This window comes from Dromaius novaehollandiae, chromosome 24 (genome assembly GCF_036370855.1).
Source record: "Dromaius novaehollandiae isolate bDroNov1 chromosome 24, bDroNov1.hap1, whole genome shotgun sequence".
NCBI classification, from domain to species: domain Eukaryota; kingdom Metazoa; phylum Chordata; class Aves; order Casuariiformes; family Dromaiidae; genus Dromaius; species Dromaius novaehollandiae.
Window position 1 is genome coordinate 3,215,816 of NC_088121.1, and position 23,929 is coordinate 3,239,744.

The following is a 23,929-nucleotide window of genomic DNA, read 5'->3' on the forward strand; positions in this document are numbered from 1 at the left end:
CCACAATATTTGTCTTTTGTCTTTTAAAGGAGTGTTTGCCTGATGTCGAGACATCCACTTGCCTCTCTTCAGCCTCTTGCTGTTCCTATGACCAGCAAGAATACCAACTGGTAGCAAAGGGAGAAAAGGGAGAAAAATACTTCCCCATCTTGCACCCTCTTCTCACTCATCATTTGTGCTAAGTTTAACGTAGCTTCTAATCTCAGTCCAGGCTCTTGGCTCTTTTTCTGCTTACAGCAGATATCCCTTTCTTTTCATACTTCAGATTCTAGCCTGTATTGGAGCAGAGAAACTGTTTTACAGGCTGGGAGTACAGGCCAGACTACACAAGAGCTAGCAAGTAAATGAAGCTAACCATTCACCCAGCTTGGCACTCAATTGTCCACAAGTCACTCTGTGATCCTGGCCTTCCATGTTAGCAGGACTACAAGTAAAGATAAAACAGCAGAACCTTCTCCACCAACACTTCTCCAAAGCCTCAGATTCCCACGGAGATGAACCTTCCATGGGGCAAAGCTTATCAAAAACAAACCTGGCACATACCAGCATCGGCTTGCCTTCTGATGTCTCTCATTCCTGTGGCTTCACTACCATCTTGTTTTCTCCTTGTTGTGGTGCAGCAATTCCCTTCTTCTTACTGGGAAAATGAATGGGTCAAAATAGTGCTTAACAGATTAACTCTTGCTCCTAGGACATCAAAAGCAATCACAGCAGGAATGAGGAAATGAAAGAATGTAATCCCACCCAGAAAGCTATGTTTAAAAACTGTTGCCATAGTTCTAAAGCTGAGGTATTATACTGTGCAAAATTCCATCTCTATCTTGGCCTTGCAATGAATTTCAGATATACAAACAAGATCATGAGATCTTGAAAGAGAACTTATACTAAAAAAATAGAAGTAAAACATGAAATTGAAGGGAGCTCTTCTTTCCATAGAAAACATCTTTTAATTAGCTGGGGAAAAAGTAATTTTCTATTTTCCACAGCAGCTATAAAGCTTGGAAGTTGAGGGCGGCAGTCTTCCTACAGACTTTCCTTTAAGAAAAACAATTGCTTTGAGGCCTATCTTCATTTAGTATGCAAGGAAGTTATTTAAAAAAAAAAAATCAGATGCTCCCATTTTTTCCTGTATATGCTGACACAGACTAGGGTAAGAGATGAGAATAAAGCAGACATTGAACTGTTAGCCAGCTCTTCCCCCTTCCCCAAATGCCAGCATACATATATGTTTAACATATATAAGTTATTGATTAGTTTCACCCGTGTAAACTGCTTTTGGATTTGATGTAGAGGCTTGTGAAAGAAACATTTCAGAAGATGCTCTGCATGTATTAGGGTAATATATAGTATGGAAAATTATTCACTTGCAGCAAATAGCAGTAAAAGCAGCTCTTAAAATATAATGATGCGACAGTCTTGTACTTTAAAAATAGCCCCTTAAGAGTCCTCTTCATTTGCAAACTTTTGGGGGAAATGTCTGGTTTCTTCAATAGGGATATACCCTAACATTAACTTCTAGAAAATAATATTAATAAAGTAAATGAGTGTCTGCATCTCTCACATTACCAACGCTTATTCTGAAATTCAGTTGTAGGTTGTTTTGGTGTTAAATCTGACCCAACCAAAAATTACTGGGTTAAACCTGAGACATTTTTGTAGCACTATATGGAAATCCACTGAAACTATAATGGCCTCAACTGAATATTTGGAGGAAGGTTATCTATAGGAATCTGGAATTGTGACATAAAACTCTCTCAGGACACCAAAGAACTATTACCAAGTAATAAATATTCCTTTAACTACCATGTTGCACAAATTTACAAAATTTCCTAATGAACCTCTTTCCTAATGAACCAAGATAATAGAGGAACACAGTATTCTTGTTTGATTTAAATATTACTTGTAAGGTGTAACAAACAGTATACTTGCGTATAACTGTGTCAGTAAAGACACACACCACACACGCAAACACATACATAAACATACACGCAGGCATGCATGCTAGCCTTATAGGTTGCCACTTCTACCAACAGTTACTTTACAGGATAGATTCACTGGATAATATTTCTCCAGTCAGCCAGTAGGAGAGGAAAATACAATACAGCTGGATCCATATTTTAACTATTGTTTGCACATTCATTTTAATGCTCAGGAAAATATAAACTTTATTTTATTAAGTTTTGCTGCAAAACAATGAAACAAAAATGAAATCCCTCTTCCTCATTTCTTAATTATTACTATTTATTTTCTTTACACTTTGATTGGAGTTTTTAACACCTGCCTTTGGCATCATGGATAGAAAGCTCAGGAGTCTCTGAACACACAGCTGGGGGAGTGGGGAAGGAAAAGTGTCACCTAGAGGTTAGAAGTGCTTCTTGCAACAATATATTTTCTCCAATCACTGCTCACTACTTTATCTCTAAGGCACACACTGTCTCTAGGATCTCATCACATCCAGATTTGCCTCTGTCAGTCCAAGATCTTGTTGAGCCCATGAGGACTAGTTCAGAGAGTATATTGTCTTAGGACACTACCTTTCTATCACCGACAGGCCCCTGGGAGGACTGAAGGCTGTGACTGCTCTCCTCTGATACCTCCTCATGTGAAGTGCAAGAGTATTGCTTTGCCATTGCTTGCAAAGGTATGAGGTATATCATCCTACAGCATCTCCTTTCAGAGCAATGCAAGACTGCAAATCTGACACTGCAGGGATGACAGGATGCAGTCACTGGAACTGGATGCCCTTGAAAACATCTGTGCATGAAAGTCTAGTTGCCTCTGGTCTGAAAGTCTCTTCTGCCTTCAGCACACAGGTCAGTGTCCTTTATTTCATGTCTTTCTGATGGATCAGGAGCACAGAGAGAGGGGCTGTCTGCCCTCAAGCACCACTGCTTGCGCATATAATATTGAGACTGGAGGGGACTCCCTCTGCTTCTATCCAAGTCACATTAGTTATTTGCTTCTTCCCCTTTGAGGATGGCTTTGCATGTAACCAAACACATCAGATGGACCAGTGCTTCTCACCTAAAATGCAAACAAAAAGGAAGTAAAGGAGGGAGGTGGGAATGGGAAGAGAATTAAGCATATCCTTAGACAAAGATCTGAATCCTCTCCCGGATAGCCTGCCGGCAGATAGGACACACGGTCAGGGCTGTGCTGCAGTCTGGGCAAGAGCCATGTCCACACTGGAAGACCAGTTTGATTTGATCGTCAATGCAAATCGGGCAGATGATGCGCTCTTCCATCTGCCGGTAGCGGTTCTGCAGCTCCTCCATGAGCTTCCTCTGATCTGTGGATTCAGAGCTTGGGCTGCACTCCACCTCGGTGCTGTCTGCAGGGGTGGGAAGAGAGTTAGTGGCTAGTGTGCTCTGCCTGTTCTCTTATGCAGTGCCTCTTTCATTAGACTTTGCCTCTCAAGAGCAGCAATTACATCAGACTAAACTCTCTTCACTAAGCCTGATCCAAGGATTCCTCAGATAAAAGCCACTTTTGCTTTCCTCTCTTCTGTTGCTCAGCTTTTTGTGTGCATGTGTGTGCTTGATTAAAAAAACGCACACCAAAAAAGCACTTTCTGGTTATGTCCTGCCTTGCTGTTCTGCAATATGCTCCTGCTACCTTGAAGTAAAGACTTTCAAAGGTGGTTGTGATTCTCTGGCATACTGGTCCAGGAATCCTTACAGTGCTGTACTCTATCCTCTCAACCTCCTGTTTACATTTGGGATACAAATTTTGGCTCAAGTTTTTCAGGCCACAGCTAGGAGAAGTCACATGAATTCACTTAAGCTGACTTCTCCATGCATCAAGCTACACAAACAGAATCATCTAGTCAATTCTATAGGCAAAATTCAGTGGACCTTGCAGAGATATTTGGTTTTAAATCAGATGAAATAACCCCAAGTGCTGTTCAACTGCCAACTTAGGTAAAGAGACTCCTCCTGGTCTCAACACAGCCACTGTTCATCTTCTGCTCCTAAATCTCTGATTAGGTAGCTTTACACTGATATAGATGTCCCTTTCCCCAACATTCTGAAATTAATTATACTTCAGTGGTGCCAGAAGTGATTTCAAATCCACAGAGCTGTAGCAAGTTTGGGGACGGGGAGCATGCTAAAGATGCACACTGTGTACATCACTGACAGGAAAGTCCTGTTCATACGCTCAGAAACTTGGCTGTTCCTCTTGCAGTGGAAATCTGCATACAAATCTCTCATCTGGAATTCTGCTCTCCATTTTGATGACACTTTGCAGTTTGCAGCAAAGGCAGCGCTCCTGCCTACTGGCAGGTAAGCTTGCTATTTTTTGCATTATGAAGTTCCAAAGAGGATTTTGGGCTTAGCCAGCTGTGTATGTCTGATGCCACATGACAGATTCTTGGCTCCCCTATACTTTCGTCCAAGGCATCAAGTCACAAGACTACAGCCTGATGCCAAAGGCATACATGAAGCTAAATCAGCTGCAGCAGGACATGCAATTCCTTTCCATGTGCACTGCTATAGACTTACGCTGAGTGATCTCAACCAGAAAGACATCCATTCTCACATGCTCTATTGAAAAGCTTTAGTGCGCAACTTGCTACCACCTTGCTGCTATGGACAGCATTCCCCATTCTGTGCACGGAGTAACAGGGACAGAAGACAATCCCTGTTTAAAACTGGTCTAAAGAGCTTTATCAAAGCAAGTCAGCTCAATGATTCCTAGGTAGTTGGCTAACACCAGTCCTGCACAGGCACTGTAATCTCAGCCAAGTGAGAAGCAAGGCTTTCACAAGAAATAATTTTTCTTTTCTCACAAATTTTCACTGTTAAATCACTGCCTACAAAAAGGGTTAGACTAAAACATTTGACAACCTGACATTTGCTTTCAATACACAGTAAGTCAAGTACAGGACAAGCTTCCTCAAATATTCTATTCTGTCTATGCAGCTTGAGCTCGGCCTGTGACAGCTTAGAGTTAATCTACCTTTGCCTCTCTGAAGCTAGTCAATCCAACATGCACACAAAATCAAACCCTTTTCTTATGCTTATTTCACTGAGGATCATTGATGCTGCCCAAATAAACACTGTGAAGGACCCTTCCCAATCTATGGCACTGCACAGTAAGAACACCAAAAATACCTTGTTTGAGTTTTTTGGTTATTGTCACTTGACATTTGATGCACTTCTTCATTCTCCTGGAGCATTCTACCACAAATGAGATAAGAAGAGATTACAATTAAGTCCACTGTACCAGAAGCAAAAGGAAGAAGACATACTCAAGAACATCAGCTTTTCAACAGCCTGAGTACCTCCTGGATGATTAAGAGATTGTTTCTCCATAGAAATGAGGAAACAACCCTCTTCTTGAAGGTCCCTTGGTTTAGTCTGTCCTCTCCCAGCAGCAGATACAACACCCTTAATTCTTCAATGCTCTGTGCCATGACAGGAGCATAATCCTAGCTTCTCTACTGGAACTGCTGCACTGTGACTGCAAAACAGCCCTTTGCTCCCAGGGAAATGGATGTGGCTCTGGTGTGCAGTCCTTACCAAATACCCTGTGGTCAGACTGAGGTGGCCTTAGCAAGATAACAGACTTGCTGACATGCTTGAGCAGTCTGCTGTTAAAACAATTGAAATGCGAACAGATAACTATGGCCAGAGAAAGGAAAAATCCTTCTCAAGAGGTTTTGATGGAGAGCGCACTGCCAGCTAGAACTGAAACATCCAGCCTTCCTTCTGAATCATCCAGGGCATCTATAAGCACAAGCTAAGCTGCCTGGGGTCCCCCCATCAACAAATGCCCAGAACACATGGTGCCTTTCATAGGTAGCTTTGAGCATCTCATCTAAGAGGATGCTGCTGAAATCATGCTGGGGTTGTTTCACATCACAGCTCAATAGCTTTGTGTCTGAATGGAGCCTGATTTGTAAGAGTCCAAACAGGGAGGCTATCTGGTGGAAGGGGAAGAGGGGGAGGAGGGAAGGGGAAGAGGGGGAGGAGGGAAGGGGAAGAGGGGGAGGAGGGAAGGGGAAGAGGGGGAGGAGGGAAGGGGAAGAGGGGGAGGAGGGAAAGAAACACAGAACAGACTTACCTTCACACACAATACTGTGCTGGCATGGGAAGAAATGGATGAGCAGTGCTAGTTCTGAACAGATGAGGCACTCTGTGGGGGCTGCCACACTCAAGACACTAAGGTTGGTCATTGTGTTGGGGGTGGTGTGCACACGGCGGAGGCTGCATACAATGGCTGAGCTGTCTGAAGAAACCTGCTGTTCCCTGCAAGCATGAGTGTATGATAAAATTTGAGCCACATACTCCAGGTCCCTCTTCAGTAACCAGATAAAATTGCATTGATCCCTGGCAAACACTCCACATGCAGACAGTGCAGCAGATACTTAAGACAGCATAAAGTGCTGAACTTTCATTGCTCTTGCTGTGCCCAGCTCAGCCTCTAGCAGCTGGTATTCTGGCTGGATCTAACTAGCAGCAGCCATCGCCACAGTCGCCACTGCCGCAGCTGCCAAAAAATACCCAAAGGAAAGAGCAGGTACAACTAATATTTACACAAGCTGAAACCGCCCTTTTGGACGATGACAGTAAGGTCTTGATAGTGCATCAATCTACAGGGAGGAGTCAGCCTTCAGGACCTATCTCAAAAGGGCAGCTCCGAGGAACCTCTGTACTTACATGCTCCTGAAAAGGGCCTGGGGTGGTTATATCTCTGTGAGTTTGCCTCTTTTATAATACAGGCTCTGATTCAGACTTCTATCCTGACATTATGAGCCCCAAATCCAAAGCCCCTAGCATCCCATCCATCCATTCCTTTTGCTGCCAGCTGGCCATCTTGCTAGCTAGCTCTGCTGCTTAAACTCCTCAATTATGAGTTAAGTTTGAACAGAAGGGACAAGGATGGTGTGGTGGTTTTACTAGCAAATGTCTACAGTATTGCCAAGAAGTTCCTGGCCCACTAAGTGTACTATGAAGAGGAATTTTTTGGTCTTTCAATACGAAGTCAATAGGTTTCTGAGAGGCACTTACTCTCTAGCTTCCTACCACAGTGGCAGTAGCTTCTTTATAAATGCATATAAACCCCCAATGCCCATCTTTTAGGCCTTCATTTCAGTCAAGCTAATCAAGCAGCATAAGAAGATGCAGCTAAATAACCCCTCCCAAGGCACCTCACTAATGTCCTGGCAGCTCCTGTGTGTGATGCTGGGATACACCACAGTGTACCTCAGACCTGTGATCTAACATACGACACCCAATCTGCAGCGGCTGCCTTAACTACTTGCCTGTGCAAACACACACCCAAATCCTCCAGTCAAACTTCAATATAAAAGTTGAAACCAGTACACTGCTGTGAGAAATGTCAGTTTGAAAGAAGCGGCATTCTTTAAGCAAAAAACCTTAATCCAACACATATTTCTCCGAGAAAATCCCTATGGAAGATGTTTAAAGGAACATATCTCATCTCGTATTTATGATGGAATAAGACAGTGGCCAATTACTGGGGCTGCTGCATGCTGCCCCCTCCAATAGCAACATGACTGTGGGTCTGTGCCCTCAGATCAAACAGAACTCTGGTTTCATGTTTGCAAGCCAAAACCCAAACAACTGTTTCTCAGAGCCTAAGATAAAGCCATCTTTGACTTGCTGTTCTCCTCTTGGCACTCTCTCAGCTCTCTCTCTTAGCAGTTGAAAAATATGCATTTATCCAGCTCTGGAATAAACTCTGTGGAATCTGATACTCATTCTTTTGTTGGAGTTCCTCTCTGTTTAGGCTTTAAATATCTGTAACTGTAGAATGCAAAGAAAGTAAACCAAAATCCAGAATTACTGTGCAAGAGAGAAGCTGCTCTTGCCTTCAGTGGTCAGTCTTCTCAGACTGCTTCAGGGCTCTTTAAGTCAAGAGCTTGAGTTTGTGAGCAGTGTTCATCTGCTGTTGTCATCTGTTTCAAATAGCAGTGTGCACCCTGAAAGAAGAATCCAGCTAGGAGCTAGCTCCAGATGAAAGAGGAGGTGCTCAGACTGACATCCAACACGTTCCAGAGAGGCTTCGATCCCTCCTGGATTCAATCCCTCCAGCTACATTGAGTGACACCAAATAGCTGTGGGAGTACTCTGTATTTTGCAGTGAAGTACACTGAACAGTATCCAGAGGACATGGCCTACCTGAATTTCTGTGAGAAGTCTTTGATGATCTGGACAATCCTTCCATCTGTAATGAGGTCTAAAGGAGACTTTCCGCGATGGTTGGCATAATTAATATCTGCTCCTTCTTGTGCTAAGTAACATGCAATTGCAGTTCCAACATTCAGCTCGACGTTTCCAAGGAAGCCAGAAGCCTGCAGCTGAACGAGGATGAGAAACAATCTCTGTTAATAGAAAAAAAATCTCCATTACATAGCTTTGCTGTGCATCAAATTCTGAAGAAAGTCTTAGTCCTTGTACTGGCAATTTGAGAGTGCAATGTTGCACTCCTATTTCTAAACAAAAATATCCTTCAGCATATAAATAACAGATTCATATCTTGCATTCCAAGAGTGCATAAAAGACTGGTCCTAACTGGTGCTAATTACTACTAACTATGGTAGTAGGTATTCCTTTCTTCAGGTAGTGAAAAGTGCTATTCTTTAGAGTTGAACTGTTGCAGGCTAGCTGTGCTTTGCCTTCTGCACCATAGTTCAAGTCAGGATGCTTGTTTCAGAGCATGTTTGAATAAAAGTGGATGAGGGCAGTATTCCAGAAAGCTGTTGTGGAGTTCACTGCAAATAAACCTACTCGCAAGCTTGATATACTGGGATACTTCTAAAGACTTAAGTATAACTCAGTGCTGAGGTACCTACAGGTACGTCAGAAGCGCTGATTAGGGCTTTTATGGGGAAGAGTTGTCAAAGCAGCCTTATAACATAGCGAGGCCTGTAGAATATCCTCTCATCCCCCTCTTTTCCCTTCAATACTCATTCATTTGCTGATTCTCCTTTACATTTTGAGTTTGGGACGAGGAACACTGATACTTCTAGGGAAAAGACCCATGAGAAAAGTAGGTAAGACTCCTCCTTCTCATCTGCACTTTCTCAGCCAAAGTTTCAACCAGCAGACTTTCACTTTTGCAGTCTTTGGCCTCTTACGTGTTCAGCTGCACTGAGGAGGCACTGTGAAGACAACTTAGTAGGAAGTACACTGAGGACACCAAAGTAAACATTAGGAGATGAACAGCTAACGTATGGAGCCCTAAGTAGCAGCTATTTAAAAAGCCAAGCTTTTGTAGACCTGATCTAAACTGATTTGGAGTCAATAAAAATTTTCCACTGACTTAAAAGACCAGGAAATGTTGATCAGGGCAGGTCAAATTAGAGGGGAAGCACCTGCACATCTAGGTCTTCTTAAATCTCCTTCCTACCTTCTGCCCTAAGGAATCTAGATATGACATTCCTATTAATAGTATTGGGAATGTGATGTCCAGATCCCTCATGTAGCTCTGGGACTCTTTGCCTCCAGGACTAGCTAGTAGCTATCCCCAGCACATGCTAACACCCAACAGCTAGCAAAGTTGCTGTGCAACTTTCATCGAGTTGCTAAAACCTATCCTTGCTGCTGATCCCTTTGCTTGAATCTGTAGGCAGAGAAGCTCAGAAATTGTTACTGGTAGACCATTTTTTTCAATGTACTAAATTATCCCCCTTAATGGAATCATTCTGATTCCATCTGGAATGTATAATTGATATTTGCACTCATGGTTTGCACTGCAAATCTGGGGTGTGCACATATTGGTATATTTATGGATGGCAGAACACTTCGAAGGGCTAATTCAATATCTTTGCCAAAGATCCAGACTAAGCTTCCAATACTTGGCATATCACGTGCTGATTTTTAGATCTAAAGCCTTTCCTGAAATGATCTGCGTTCAGACTGAGGGAAAAATTCAGCTCTTCTGCATCAAATTAGCCATGGTATACAGGCAAAGTTTAGCTTTGAGAGTTATCAGAAATGCTGAGAAGCACTTTTTCCACTGCACTTGTGGTTTTGTAAATTGACAGATCCTGCCTAGAACTGGCTAGAAAACAAGAATTCCATTTCATAAAAAAAACCCTGTGTGTTTGCTCTGCATTGAAAGACAGAAAAAGAAGCAAAGGAGGGAAAAGAAAGGGGCACATTCTCCTCTGATCCATTCCCTACAGAATACCCTGTAGAAGGCAGAGTTTCCAAATAAGGTAGAGTGAGGATTCAAACCTAGGTCTTTCAACAGAGCAGGCAAGTACTGTAGCTATTTTACTATCTACTATTACAAAGTGGACTACTTAACCTTGAGAAAGCCTTCTGACAAAAGTTAAGACAAAAAAATGCATTTCCAAAAACCGTTCATTCCTATCAGCATTTTTCAAAAGGTTAAAAAAAAGAGTCAGGAAAGTCCCAACCAGTTCTGGTCTGAAGACCCTACTGGAGGACCCACCAGCTCCTTCATTATATGAGTACTTTACATAGGAGAATTGTAAAGTGTTTCTTTTTCCAGTAATCTCCAGCCTTCTGGCTAAAAGCCAAGCATACCCTCATACCACAGAATTTAGATATTGTGGCCTCAGAGGACATATTCACTCCTTTCCCACAAGCAAGAAGTTATGTTCCCAGCTCCTTGTCTGGGCTGGCTTTATACAATTTTCCTGCCTTACTTTGCCCCCTTAGGTCCCACTATCTGCAGTATTTCCAACATTGTCAAGCATTTCCCTGCCCTTGGTGCTGGAATTTCTCCTACGCCCAGCTCACCTTGGAAAGGAGGGACAATCCCACCTCCCCTTCACGCTTCTCCATCATGACTGACATTAGCTGCTGCCGTTCCAAAGCAATATGCATGGCTGTGTCCCCGTCCTCATCCTCAGCATTGACATCGCTGCCTTCGCCGACCAGCAGCTGCACCATCTCTACATGTCCCTGGATGACAGCCAAGTGCAGTGGTGTCTGGTTCCGGTTATTCTTGAGGTTGACATCACAGCGACCCTTGAAGTATTGCATCAGACAAAAAGAGTTGTTGCTGCAGAGTTTGGCTGAAGAAGTGTGCTGCAGCTATGGTGCTTGTTGAAGCCCCAAGTATCAATTTCATTTTCAGGACAGAGCAGTAAAGAGAACTCCAAGAGAGAGCTACATGATCCTGCCCTCTGTGCCTTGGCCACACAGTCCAGACATCTCAGATATCAAGTAAAGAAAGGGAAGACCAGAAGCCCAGTGCCCAAGGTGACACAAGTAACATTTTCCTTGTAACCAGCTGGACAACAGCTAGTCAATTTCCTGACACTTACAAACAAATCCTGGAACTACTCCAAGCAAACAGTCATGGCCTAGCTCCTTTAAAGCGTTATTGATTCCTTGCTGCCTATTGTGCTTTGATTTCCCCTCTTCATTTGCACCACTGAGCAAAGAAGAGGAAAAACCTGTTGAAACCTGGATCATTCTGCCCTTTTGCCAAATCTGCAAGAAAAGGCAGCAGCAAGGGATTAGAAATACAGAGAGCATTTAGAGCTATGGCTAGGCTAATGCAGTGATTATGTCAGAAATAAAGCTATCACAAAACTGTAGTTAGTGTTCACAGACATCTCTCCACAACCGCACTCACTTGTAGAGCCATTAGAGCCTTGGTGTGGTGGCTTGGATCCCCACTGTAAAGGTGGAGAAACTCAGACAACAAACCACTGACAATCAGAAACTAAACCCAGGAGTGCTGACCTGTAGTTGACATTTTCATTGCCACTATCATCTGAAAGCAGAGAGAGATGCTAGCTTTGACACCACTGAAATCAATAGCAAGATGCCAGTTAGCTTTCCATCCTTCAGTTTGTTATTTTCATTGCTAAAGAATGCTGCTCCCCAGGGACATGTGTAACACCTACTTAAGATTGAAGAAAGACTAATACTCAGGATAAAACATGTCAAAACATTTTGTTCTGCTTTCAAGTTAAATACATGTCTTCAGATACTCCTTCTTGAAAATAGAGAGAGAGAAAGCAACGATAGAATAACCAATAGCTGGGTAGCTTCACCACTCACCTGGAGTGAGGGAAGCTGAACTTCAAGGGCTCTGGCCTGTATCTATGAGGTAGAGGAGGGTCCTGAATACAAATTTACACATTCCTTAATCAGCAGGTTAACAGCTATTTCAAAGTCTTTTCCTTTCATATCCATCACTTACTGAACATTTCCCCACAAGATCCAGCTCTAACTCCTGCTTTGTTCTAGCCCACAAGATAGCCCTCCCTTTCTTGCCAATGCTAAAAGAAAATATCACCAGGAATGTCAAGCCCTGTTCTTTAAAGTCTGGGCAGCAATGGCAGCTCATCAGAGAGACAGAGACATGTTTGAGTCCAGCATTAACCTGATATTTTGAGGAAACGAGGGCTGCTGGGGGTGGAGACCTGAGGGATTTTGTTTTGTTTTTTGTTCTGCTTTTACCTCTTTGATGAGAATTTCAGCCACTTCTTTATGATTATTGAGAGCAGCAAGGTGCAAGGCAGTGAAACCATCTTCCTTTTTGGAGTCAACCAACTGTCGTGCTCTTGCTAGAATCTTCTTTACGGCTCTAGAGTGTTGGAGGTTAACCAGAGACGGAAGTGTTATTTTATCAGGAAAGGAAACAATGGAGAAGAGACAGGTCTGCCTTTTCTGCCCAGTAGTTATGAACATTCTTCATGTTTTAAGAGGCAGCATCATGAGCTGGCAACTGTGATGCAGAGGGCTACCTCCATCTTGCAGATTGAATTACAAGAGTAAAACAAAAGCCCTCAGTTATCACTTAATAGAGTGGAATAAACTCACATCGCCATTGAAAATAACAAACAGATTTATCCTTGTACAGTTTATTATAATCCTTCTCCTGTCCTTCCATACATGATCCCAGACAGCTAAGAAGGCTATCCAGAAACAGAAGGATCCCCTAGGGAAGCCAGAGAGGTAAAAGAAAGTTGGGATGGGGAAAGCAGGCAGTGGTTTCCTGTAAATGCATGAAGGAAGGAAGGGGACAAGGAATACAACAGCTATAACTGGCCATATTTAAAACCAAGAAATGAATAATCAAGCTTTTCTTTTCTAGCTATCTAGAGTGACATCCACTGCATTCTTACTGTTAGACAGCAAGCGCAAGTTAATAACTATAAAAACAGTAAAAATAAAAAAGATCCAGATGCACACAATGGCTTGTGAAATTGTCTCAAACTGTACCTCTCTCCACCAACACAGAATTTAGTCCCATATCCTCACCCAGAAGAGCCAAATCAATGCTGCCAACAGACTAGCCATAAGCAGCTACTAAATGAGGAACTCTAGGGTGGTCCTTATTATAACGGGCTGTTCAAGGAGGGCTGGAGGAGTGTTTTCTCACCTCTCAGTTTTGAGTGATTGTGCCCTCTATGTTAATTTGTTAATCAATTGTGTTAATATGTGTTAATCAATGATTCACTCTCCCACAATTCCTTTGCTTCCCTTGGCAATGGATGAAAAGTTTTCTCCTCACTGAAGCAGATCTAGTCTTCCAAAGTAAGGGACCACTGAAAGCTAGGCACGTGAAGAGAAGTTTTCTTGGACATCTGACACCTCAAAAGCAAAATAAAACAAAGCCTGCCATTCTATTCCTCTTCTGTTCACTGATGCATCTGCAGGACTCTCTTAGATGAAAACCGCGAGGGAAAGGTTTCCCTTATAACTTTGCCAGTGGGGACGTAGAGTGCGGCAGTTTCCTCATTGAAAAACTTATGCAGGCAAGAGGATCTTTCCACCACCCTGACTGCCTATATGCAAGGATTTTGTCAGCACAACTGTTACAGAGAACTATGTTCCTATCCAGTGTTGCTACACCTGCATGCATTTCCAGGGCAGACCCTGCCTTAATCTCTCTTTAGGCACAAGACCATTGTTTAGAACAGACCTTCACTAGCAGCTTTAATGAGGCAGAACATTAGATTTCTCTGCTGCCTTCAAATATTGCAAACACTGCTAGAAAGCTTGCTACAGAAAAGTAGCATAGCCTGTCTATGGCTGTTTTTTAGGAAACCAAGCTGTGAGTACTTGTACAGCTCTCCTATTTTTTTGAGGTCTGCCAAAATTTGCATGGTTATGTAGGTTGGTTTCCATGTCTTAGAGGCACAGCTTATTCAGTGCACACAGGGCACAGAATAAATGAATAGAACATTTTCTGCTGTTTTTTCCTCCTTCAAGACTGATAATCATTACAAAAATTTACTTCTCTCATGGCTATTCTTGTCTAATGCTTTTACAATATTAAGAATCTTTTTCTGATTTCACATTCCTTCAATATCTATAAGGCTCTGTGCAGAGCTAACTGTAAGAAATAACAGAGAAAGCATAGGAAGCTGAAATTTAATAGGCACAATCCTAGACTTGCATTGCTGAAAATGTGTCACATTGGGTATAGTGAGAGGATCTCAGCCTTTCCCTGTCCCCTACTGAGAAACCACTTCTGCAGAGAATTAACACATCAACATAAGAACTGAAAACCAGAGTTTGGAGGAAAAGACCTTTCAGATGGAGCTCATCTCTTTCTGCAAAAGCAGGTATACTACACAGCAACCGACACCTGTTCTTCCCCCAGCACCACATGCACTCTCTGCTCATGTCCCACATCTGAACTACTGCTAATAGAGCAGAGAATTCACTTCAAGCCCATGATGGTTGATGACTTCCCCTATCTCAAATGGGTGCTTACCTACTAGGATTCACAGCTGTCTTACATGCATTCAGCAAGACTGTATCACTATCTGGTGTCAGAGGGCCCTAGCCAACCTGTGGATATCCCAGGAATGTATACCATGGTTTGTTCACTTACAGTTTATTGCCTTTTAGAGCAGAATAGTGGAGCAGGTTGAAGCCTTGACAATTCTGGACAGTGAAGTCAATGTTGGGTACTTCAGTGAGGATCTCAATGATGACCTTGTAATCAGCAGTGATGGCGTAATGCAGGGGGGTGTCTCCCTGAGAATCCTACACAGGGAGACCAAAGCAGAGCACAGGTTACCTCACGGAGTGTTGAATCAAACAGGCCACCCTGAGGGACTGTTTGAGACAAGAAGATATATAGTGTCACCAAATCACATCAACTCCAGGCCAAATGTCCAAAAGTCATTGGCACCCATAGCGGTTTCATAACCTGTGTGAAATCAGTTAACTAGGTCTTGAGTCCAGCTCCTGACTAAATAAGTGCTAATACTCCTAAATAGCTTTGAGAGACTGACCCAGCGAAGTCCAGTCTCATCATCATATGCATGTGCCCTAAAACCGGGCTAGGTTCTATTCACCACTGCCCTGTGGGTTTCCTAAATGCCAGTCTGAAAATCCTCACCAGTCCTTATTGCTGGGAGCAGGAGTGTTTCAACATCATACATTAGCAGCAGGTCAGCCCTTGCTGGAGGACTGAGTCCTGCACAACAGAAAGGGCTACTGGATTGAGCTGAACAGACTGACAATGATGAAGGAGCAGATCCAGAACTGGAATTTCAGAGGACTGAAGTTAGAGGAATATTTTCTCTGTGCAATGAACAGCAGTATATTTTGTTAAGAGAATGAGCTTCAAATTCCACTGAACAACAAATGGCACAAGATCATAAAGGCCCTCTGTGCTCTCCCCCGCTAAAAGAAAGAAAAGGACATCCAAAATCCAAAACTTACCGGGAGGTTGACATCACAGTTCAGCTCACAGAGGGCCCGTACCACCTCTGTGAATCCTTGATTAACGGCAACATACAATGCTGTGCACTTTGCATTGTTTAACAGGTCTGTGCTGGCTCCTTTACCAATAAGCACACGGGCAACCTCAGCTTGGTTTCTGATTTAAAAGCAAGGAATAAGATAGATTAGATTCCATGCTGTGCAGATATAAAGTCTCCCTCCTTGTAAGGCAGCAGGATTTCTTGACTTCTGTATCCTTTCCACCCCACCCCATGTCCTCTCAGCGTTAAAAAAAAAAAAAAAAAAAAAAAAAAAAAAAAAAAAAAAGCTTTCCTAATTGGTACTCTAGAATCTCTATTAGTCTGATTTAAGTTGGCAGTATCCTCCTGCTCTTGATGCTGATGAATTCTCCCCTCGTAACTGCCAACACCATTATATCCTGCTGTAGAAAATATATGCACTTACAACCCCCCACAAAAAAACAAAAAAAAATCCCCAGCCAACCAAACAAAAAATCCCCTACCAAAAATCCAATCATCCAAAACTTCTCATTTGTTCTGATTCCTCCCAAAATTTCATAGCATGGGAACTGTCCTAGCTGTGGAGGTTATATTAGCACACTAAGAAATTCACCTGTGGCCCTGAAGCTTAAGGGCAAATTTCTAACAAGGAGTAAAGTCAGAGCAAAGCCATGCTCTGCTGCACTCTCCTCACACACACTCTTCATTTATATCTATGGATGTTCTTTTACAGCCCCCTAGGTCTTGTATGAGACAAGCCAAAGCAAGAAGAAAGATCTCCTACCCAAAAGCTGCGTAGTGCAGCGCTGCATCCCCCTCTTCATCCCTTAGGTTGACAGTGGCACGTGCCTGTAGCAAAATCTTCACCACATCCAGATGCCCCTGATAGGAGGCAATTTGCAGGGCAGTTCTGCCCTGATTCTTTGTGTCGACCTATAGGAAGGGCAGAGACACAGCAAACAGCTGTTTAGGAAAGAGTTTAGCTTGTGTTCAGGCCTTATCTCTGTTCTAGAGCAGGCCTAGCAGGATGAAAGTTGTTATTTGTTTAACAGTGGTATGCTCAGAAGTGATAAGCAGAATCTGTGCCCTCTTCGACCAGGTGCTTTATGCATGCACATCAATTAAAATGTCGACCTCATCCCACAGTATTTCTAAAGCGAAATGGACAACACATTAAGTCAAGAACACAGAGCTGGAAGCCAGGGCTCTAACTGCCCCTCTAACACCAACTCCCTCTAGGCCTACAAGCATGATACTTGACATCTCCACCAACAATTTCTTTCCTAATAGGAAAATGCGTGAGGAAATCAGATGAGTTTTGCATAAGGCTTTGAAGATGCCAAGTCCCCATTCTTCTGTGTCAATCTAGGTACTACACTGGGCACAATGGCTGGAGGATAAATCACAGTGTTGAAGCCCTGCAATGAGATTTTTCAAGAATTAAAGGGGCTGAAGAGCAAAGAAAGGATGTATGAAAAGCTAGACAAAAAGGAATGAAGGTTACTGAAATCAACAGGAGACTAAGGGAAAGAGATGAAGGAGCTGGCAAAGCCTCAGCAGGCTGGCAAGCAGAACAATTTTTCTTTTCCTGCAGCTGGTTCTAGAGTAGTCAGAACAGCAGGACAAGCAATACTTCCTTTGACTTGCTCAAAACAACGGGTAAGCCAGTCAGGCAAGGAGGCTTTAAGAAGCCAGTGTGTTATTCTCCTATTTACACAAGAAGGACAACGCTGTTAAGCTGGAAAACCCTTCACAAGTGATTTCAACTTGCACTGCTAAGTGAGCCTCAATTCCAGCCTCCTCTTGCTGTTTATACTATTCTGACAGAAGTAATATGATAAGGTATTCCTGACCCTAGGCACTTTCTTATTTGAGACAAGTTGGATACAGTCATGGGTGGCTGGCTATTCCTATTAACCTATTATAGATGCTCCCTCTTTTCTTCCCATCTCCAGAGGCCCCCATTAATTTTGTAAATAAAGAACTAGAGCTAATATCAGACAACCAGCCACTAAATCAGCTTCACAAAGGTTCCTTCAGAACCAATCCTAGTGCCAGTGGCCACCCATCCACCTGCTCCTGCCTGCCACGCAGTCATACCCTCAAAATTCTTGTTACCGATGGCTCCCAAGGATGCTGCTGAAATACTTTGCTCCCTAGTTCTCCTTTTTTAACCTGTTACAGACCCTGTGCCCCTCACTGAAGGAGCTGGAACACTCTCTAACAGGCAGCTTCAAAGAGAAATGATTTGAGTAGATATGATCCTAGCAGTTTGGAACCCTACAAGCACAGAAGTTGCTCAGCAACAAGCTAAGCCCAGTTCCCCTGCTCACTGTCTGGCTGTCCCAGCCAGACATGAGATAAGACACTGCACAGACATGCACAGCATAAGGACCTGGGCAGCATTTCTCTTTTCCTTCTCTGACTCCAATAATTCCATTTTTGCAAGGTCATCTAAGGACAGATGCATTCACCCAGGTACAACCTGCTGCTTTATTTTCAAAAATGAGCAACATTCTTGGACATCCTGCCATATTTTCATATATAAGAATACCTCTCTCCTTAACTCTACAGGTGCGGTGTCCGTATGGAAAATCTTCTGGAAAAAGCCAGCTTTGGAAACACGCTGTAAGGACTTAACTGCAGTTCAGATTTAAAGCCACACACTGATGCCATAAGATGCGCACATTGAATTTACAGACTTAAACAGACCTAAACTGCAGCAAAATCATTTCTCAATTGTTACTACCTAATACAAGGTTTTAGAAATCTATCATTTCTCTCCCACCCTTTTTCACACTCTACTACAAAATTTTATGCCAGTATTTTAAAGAAGTGCAACAAAAATTAACCATTAAGAATGTGCCCAAGACTTGCCTTGTCCGGGTACTTCAGAAGGAGCTCCCGAACTTTAACTGCATTGTTACGTGCTGCCCAAATGACCAAGCACCCTGCATGGTCTGACTCTGTCTTCTGGGACAGCAGTTTCTCCAGAACAGTGATCAAAGTACCTGGACAGGAAAAAGGAACAGCTGCAAGTTATCAGGGGCAAACAGCATGTGGGAAGGTGTGTACATGTGTGAATGTACAACCTGCAGTCGGGACAGTACAGCTGTATAACCACACTATTGGCCTGCTGTATCTCTAATACTTAGCTCACACAAAGAGCTTTGCAAATTTGCTTCTTATACAGCCCTTTGCTTTACAAGCCTGATGTTTTGAGAACCCAAGAGATACAGGAGGCCATGCTACAGAAGACCTACCCAGAAAAGTCACTACCAAAAGGCAAATATTCTGAAGAGGAATGCCTAGCTTTGTGACAGATGTCATCAGGAGGAAATATGGGTCCTTTCAGACCTGCTCTCCAATCACAGGCTTTTGAGTGCTTGAGAGGACAGAGATGTTATAGTCCTCCAGGTAAAGCAAATTTAAAGAGCTTGAGCTCAGGTACAAGTACTCCCTTAAGTCTAACACAATTTATTATCAGGTGTACTTGAGTAAACATTTTAAGATCAATCTACATAGCAAAACTTAAAAAAGCAGCAAGACTCTCCTCTCTCCCACACGATCCTGACCTCTAAAGAAAACAAGTATGGCGGGGCTATAAAACATTTTATCAGCAGATGTGCAAAACAGACAGCAAGTCAAATTTCAGGATGGAATGGGCAAAATACTCCTTGGTTTGACAGCACTTTCACACAAGGACCTGGGAGTATATCATAAGCATTCAAGGATTAGCATCTTTTATCCTCCTGCAGGAAATGTAGCAGGATGTAACAGGAAACTGAGATAGTTCAAGGCAGTAGCAAACATTGAGAGTGGGGCAGTGCCACAGGCAGCATTCATAAATCCTAAATCCTGTGCTTTCCTCTTAAGACCAGCTTTGCTTTCCCAAAAAGGCATAGGTTGGTTTTGGTACTCCATCTGGGGAAGGACAAGCAGCTGGAGTTTAACACTGACCAAAGAGTGGTGCTGTTGTTACACTGGAGCAATAATTTCTCAACCCTTGACAGACAAGACCTCTCCCTTCTCACTCTCTCACTTTTTGATTCCTTTGCGTTCTCAGTTGTCATGAGGTTTGCTTCCTCATCCCTCTGATATGCTGTCAGACAAGCTGGGTTAAACGTCCAGGACTGCCCTCCAACTGACACTCGCAGGTCTCCATCCCCATACACTTTGATCACTTTGCCGATGTGCCCTAGTGTCTACAATGGAAGAGAGAAATGACTTTTAAAAGCAAAGATGCAGTGTTCTTTGCATCTCAGAACCAACGCAAAGCTTCTGAGCATGGCTTTGCAGGCAGCACTCCTGCTGTGTAAAGAGAAGCACTAAACAGTGACACAGCTGCAGACAGCTCCCACTTTAAGCACGTAAGAGGGTTTTAGCAGTCTCTATGTTACAGGTTATACACAAAGAGCATTTCCCAGACACATTACAAATGTCTGGAAAGGAAGCTGGTGAAACAACAAAACACGGTTTGCAGAGCCCTGAGAGGACTGACAAAGTCAGGATTAGGAAAGGTTTCCTCTGTGCATTTAACTGCTCGTGGAGGACACCCATATTCTGCTCTGTAGCCACACTAGTTTGATCAGACCATTTTTCTAACTGGACTCTCTTTCCCGCCTCATTTCAGAGAATTAGGAAGGCCATAAGAGGACATGTTTACTTTGGTTACTGAAACCTCTTATTTGACTCCGTGATAGCCAAATCCTTTGTCAGATTCCCCACCAACCCACTTTGGTTTGGATGCTGTGATAGGACTACTGGAGCAAGTCCAGGGAAGGGCCACAAAGATGATGAAGGGACTGGAGCATTTGTCATAAGAGGAGAGGCTGAGAGAGATGGGACTGTATAGCCTTGAGAAGAGAAGGCTCAGGGGGGATCTTTTCAATGTTTATAAATATCTGATGGGAGGGTATAAAGAAGATGGAGACAGATTCTTCTCAGTGGCACCAAGTGATAGGATAAGCAACGGGCACAAACTGAAACACAGGAAATTCCATTTGAACATCAGAAAACACTTCACTGCAAGGGTGGTTGAACACTGGAAAAGGTTGCCCAGAGGGGTTGTGGAGTCTCCATCCTCAGAGATATTCAAAACCCAACTGGATATGGTCTTGAGCAACCTGCTCTAGCTGACTCCCCTTGAGCAGAGGTGTGGGACTAGATGATCTGCAGAGGTCCCTTCCGAAGTCATCTATTCTGTTATTCTGTGACTATATTACCAATAGCACTAGGCAACATTTTTTTGCAAGGCCTCAGAAGTCCCAGAAAGGTCTGTGCACTGACTGACCAGCAGGAAATACTGGAGGGCAACGCAAGCCCAATCACCATTACTAATTGCATGGGAAAACTCAGGAAATTACTGGACTGTCCGGGAACTGACGCGCACTCACAGGTGCCATTTCATCTGTCCAATCCCCATGACCAGGTTGGAATCGCTTCACTGTTTCCATATCATCTATCACCCGGACAACATCACCAACCCAAAAAGTGTTGAGCTACAAGAAAAAGAAAGTCATAAGCTTTTGGGATGAAGCCAAAAACAACATCACCACGAACAAACAAAAAAAATCCCAAAGCACCCCTCCATTCCCCCCTGCCCAAATCCCAGCCAAACAAGGCATTACAAAACAGAAGTATCACAATGAAGAAATTTGTAATCGCTGCACCGCAGAATAAGCATGGTTCAAGGACTGAGGTATTTCTGTTATAAGCAGGCAAATAATTTGGGACAGAACAATTTTCTTCTTTTCTTTCTTCAAAACATTTATAAATAATACCAGGATGAAGCACACAAGGAATTTACCTTGGTCATCCCCTCACCATACCAGACTCAGCACTAGAGATTTTAATTCACTTTAATAAGGGAGTTAAATCTGTTTGTTATTTAAAACAGGAATGGGAAAGCAGAGTTTATCTGTACTGATCCTTTGCTAGATGCTCCCTCCCCACATTGAGCTAAGAAGAGAGCACTGTGAAAACACACTGTCCAGAGCAGGCCAATTTTGTGCAAAAAAATTATTTCAGAATTTTGTAGTCTTCCAGCAGCTCCTCCCACACCTATTAGCCCTGTTTCTAAAAATAGACATTTCAAGCCGTCAACTCTCTGGGGAAGGCCAGAGCTAACAGCTTTAGAAATGCATACCTAAAAATTAGAAGAGTTGGATTAAGACTCGGGCCATCCAGAACAATCAGGGAGATGTTTGAGAAAGAGACACAAAAGACAGAACAACATTTTCAACAGAGAACAAGCAAGAAAACAAAATGAAATTGAATGATATGGAGGATGGTACATTACAGATGAGAGGTAGCTGTAGAAGGATGAAATATTGCAACTCTACTGTTATCAGTCTTATTAAGACTGATTATTTAAAGACTTACTAAGACTTATTAAGAAGCTGAAATCAAGAAATAGAATTTACCTTAAGAACTTCCAATACTTACAATCCAAAGATTCTTCCAACTGGACAGCCTAGTAGCCCAGTTTCCACAGTCTGCAACCATCTGGCTTAGCTTTGATGGCTTGCAGGAAAAAATGAATTGACGGCCACTCCCTGCAGCACTGCTGGTTCTGGCCAAGCTCACCTATCAGTACCTACCTTAGTCAAAGCTCCAGGGTGGAAAGTCCAGCGGGTTTCACTGTTGAACTGGACCCTCACGTCCCCTCTGTCTGTGATTCTGTGCACAGTCCCTGTCTGGCCAATGAACTTTTGATAGAGGAGGACAAAAAACAGAAACAAAAACAAACAGGGGAAACCCCCTAAATAAATCACATTGCTTAATAGTGGGGAAAGCAAGCAACCAAAGGATAGGTGGCTAAATAAGTCACCATCTTTAATTCACAGACTAACAGGGCTCCCAAATCTGTTTAATGATATGCAGTCATTTGCTTTTCTGAAAAAGGAAACGAATGCCTAAGAAGCTCCTTTAAAGGAGCAGCGTACTGGGAGAAAGAAGGTGACAGGAATACAAAGCATGAAAATGCTAGAAACTTGGGGCACAAATCATCCTCATCTTTCCCAATGGCAAAGGTAGGTAGAGACTACAACTACACTATACTGCAGTATAATACCAGCAAGGCATGCTTTGAGAGAAAAAAAGGGGCAGGATGGGAAACTACAGAAAACAAGATTTTGTTGTGCAGTGCAGTACTCTCTTGACTCTGGCAGGCCTAAGTAGCTGACAGTTTTCAAGGAGACAAAAAGAAACAATTTCTTACATGAAGGGAATTTACCATTTCTCTGTTTAATATCCCACTTAAACCTGCATTCAGCAACAACAGAAATAAGTGCAGAAGTTTAATGCTGTAGCAGACTATCTTGGCTACACTGTAGCAACTCAAAAAATATGGTTTTGAGATGAAGGCCTCCACGAGAATAAGCAACTTGTGGCTCCACTGACAGAGTACTCAAAGTTTCTGTCAGATGAGGATAAATCCCTGTGTGTCAGGCTAAAGTAGAAACTGATGCTCGGTTAACAGATCTCTGCACTGAACCTGAAATGACAGTTTGGGTTGACATTTTAAAGCCTGACTTAGAAAAGACAGCTGCCCTACAGGGCAGATTGGGTTAGAATATATATATTATGTATCTGCACAATTTTATAGTACTGCTTCATATATCAAAGCTTCAGGGGAGCTGCCTCAGCATCAGACCTGCAGCTTATTCAGTGTACCGACTCAGGTGTGGCAGGCTTTTGGGTCACTTGTGGCTATATACAACCTCTTTCATTTTAACTTTCCCTCCTTCTCCAAAAAGACACTTTTATAGAGGTGACTAATACAGGTTCAGAAATAGATATTACTGCTGCAATGATGAGTACCAAAATGTGGTTTTGCTTTTCAGTAAATCTACTGCACAACAGCAGTATTGTCTCCTCAGCATGTGAAGGTAATTTAATCTATTTTCAACAAGCTCTGTGGACTATTAAAACCCAAGAAAGTTAAGAGAAATGAAAAGCACCGATCTTTTAATCTAAAGGGCAAATTTATCCATTTAGCTGTCATCATTTTGTTTGAATGCAAGCTCACATCTAATATTCACAACCCCCAGAGCCTTCCATGGTAAAACTGCCCCTTGAGACTCTCTGCTGTAGTAATAGATGTAATTTCTTTTTGCATTTCCTCTATCGTCGGAGCTTATTTAGACAACAACAAGTGACAACAGACTGATTGCTCTTCAAAACAAAGGACAAGACAAAAGGCTAAGCTCCAAAAACACCATATGGGCAGAGAAGTCGGACATATCCAGGGATAGCGCCTACTGC

The 23,929-nt window shown here is 42.8% G+C and overlaps 2 protein-coding genes across 10 annotated transcripts in view; both read right to left on the bottom strand.

The window, feature by feature from the left end:
• MMP23B (matrix metallopeptidase 23B) overlaps positions 1 to 937 on the bottom strand; it is a 31,332-nt gene extending 30,395 nt beyond the window's left edge. The window contains exon 1 of one of the 2 annotated variants that reach the window (XM_026096490.2): positions 544 to 937. In XM_026096490.2, the coding sequence (XP_025952275.1) occupies positions 544 to 574 (31 nt within the window). In that variant the 5' untranslated portion in view covers positions 575 to 937. The remainder of the gene's footprint in view (positions 1 to 543) is intronic. The other variant, XM_026096492.2, reaches the window with a different exon arrangement.
• The window catches only part of MIB2 (MIB E3 ubiquitin protein ligase 2), a 143,365-nt gene that overhangs the window by 84,341 nt on the left and 35,095 nt on the right, over positions 1 to 23,929 (bottom strand). For 4 of the 8 annotated variants that reach the window (XM_064525447.1, XM_064525450.1, XM_064525449.1 and 1 more), the window contains 13 exons: positions 22,264 to 22,371; positions 21,028 to 21,162; positions 19,704 to 19,866; positions 18,539 to 18,672; positions 16,446 to 16,594; positions 15,642 to 15,798; positions 14,803 to 14,957; positions 12,417 to 12,543; positions 10,740 to 10,970; positions 8,148 to 8,326; positions 6,067 to 6,251; positions 5,115 to 5,180; positions 2,116 to 3,331 (listed from right to left, as the gene is read on the bottom strand). In XM_064525447.1, coding sequence (XP_064381517.1) covers positions 3,090 to 3,331; positions 5,115 to 5,180; positions 6,067 to 6,251; positions 8,148 to 8,326; positions 10,740 to 10,970; positions 12,417 to 12,543; positions 14,803 to 14,957; positions 15,642 to 15,798; positions 16,446 to 16,594; positions 18,539 to 18,672; positions 19,704 to 19,866; positions 21,028 to 21,162; positions 22,264 to 22,371 — 2,031 coding nt within the window. In that variant the 3' untranslated portion in view covers positions 2,116 to 3,089. Of the gene's footprint in view, positions 1 to 2,115; positions 3,332 to 5,114; positions 5,181 to 6,066; positions 6,252 to 8,147; positions 8,327 to 10,739; positions 10,971 to 12,416; positions 12,544 to 14,802; positions 14,958 to 15,641; positions 15,799 to 16,445; positions 16,595 to 18,538; positions 18,673 to 19,703; positions 19,867 to 21,027; positions 21,163 to 22,263; positions 22,372 to 23,929 lie in introns of those variants that run through there. The other 4 variants (XM_026096557.2, XM_064525451.1, XM_026096560.2 and 1 more) reach the window with 4 other exon arrangements.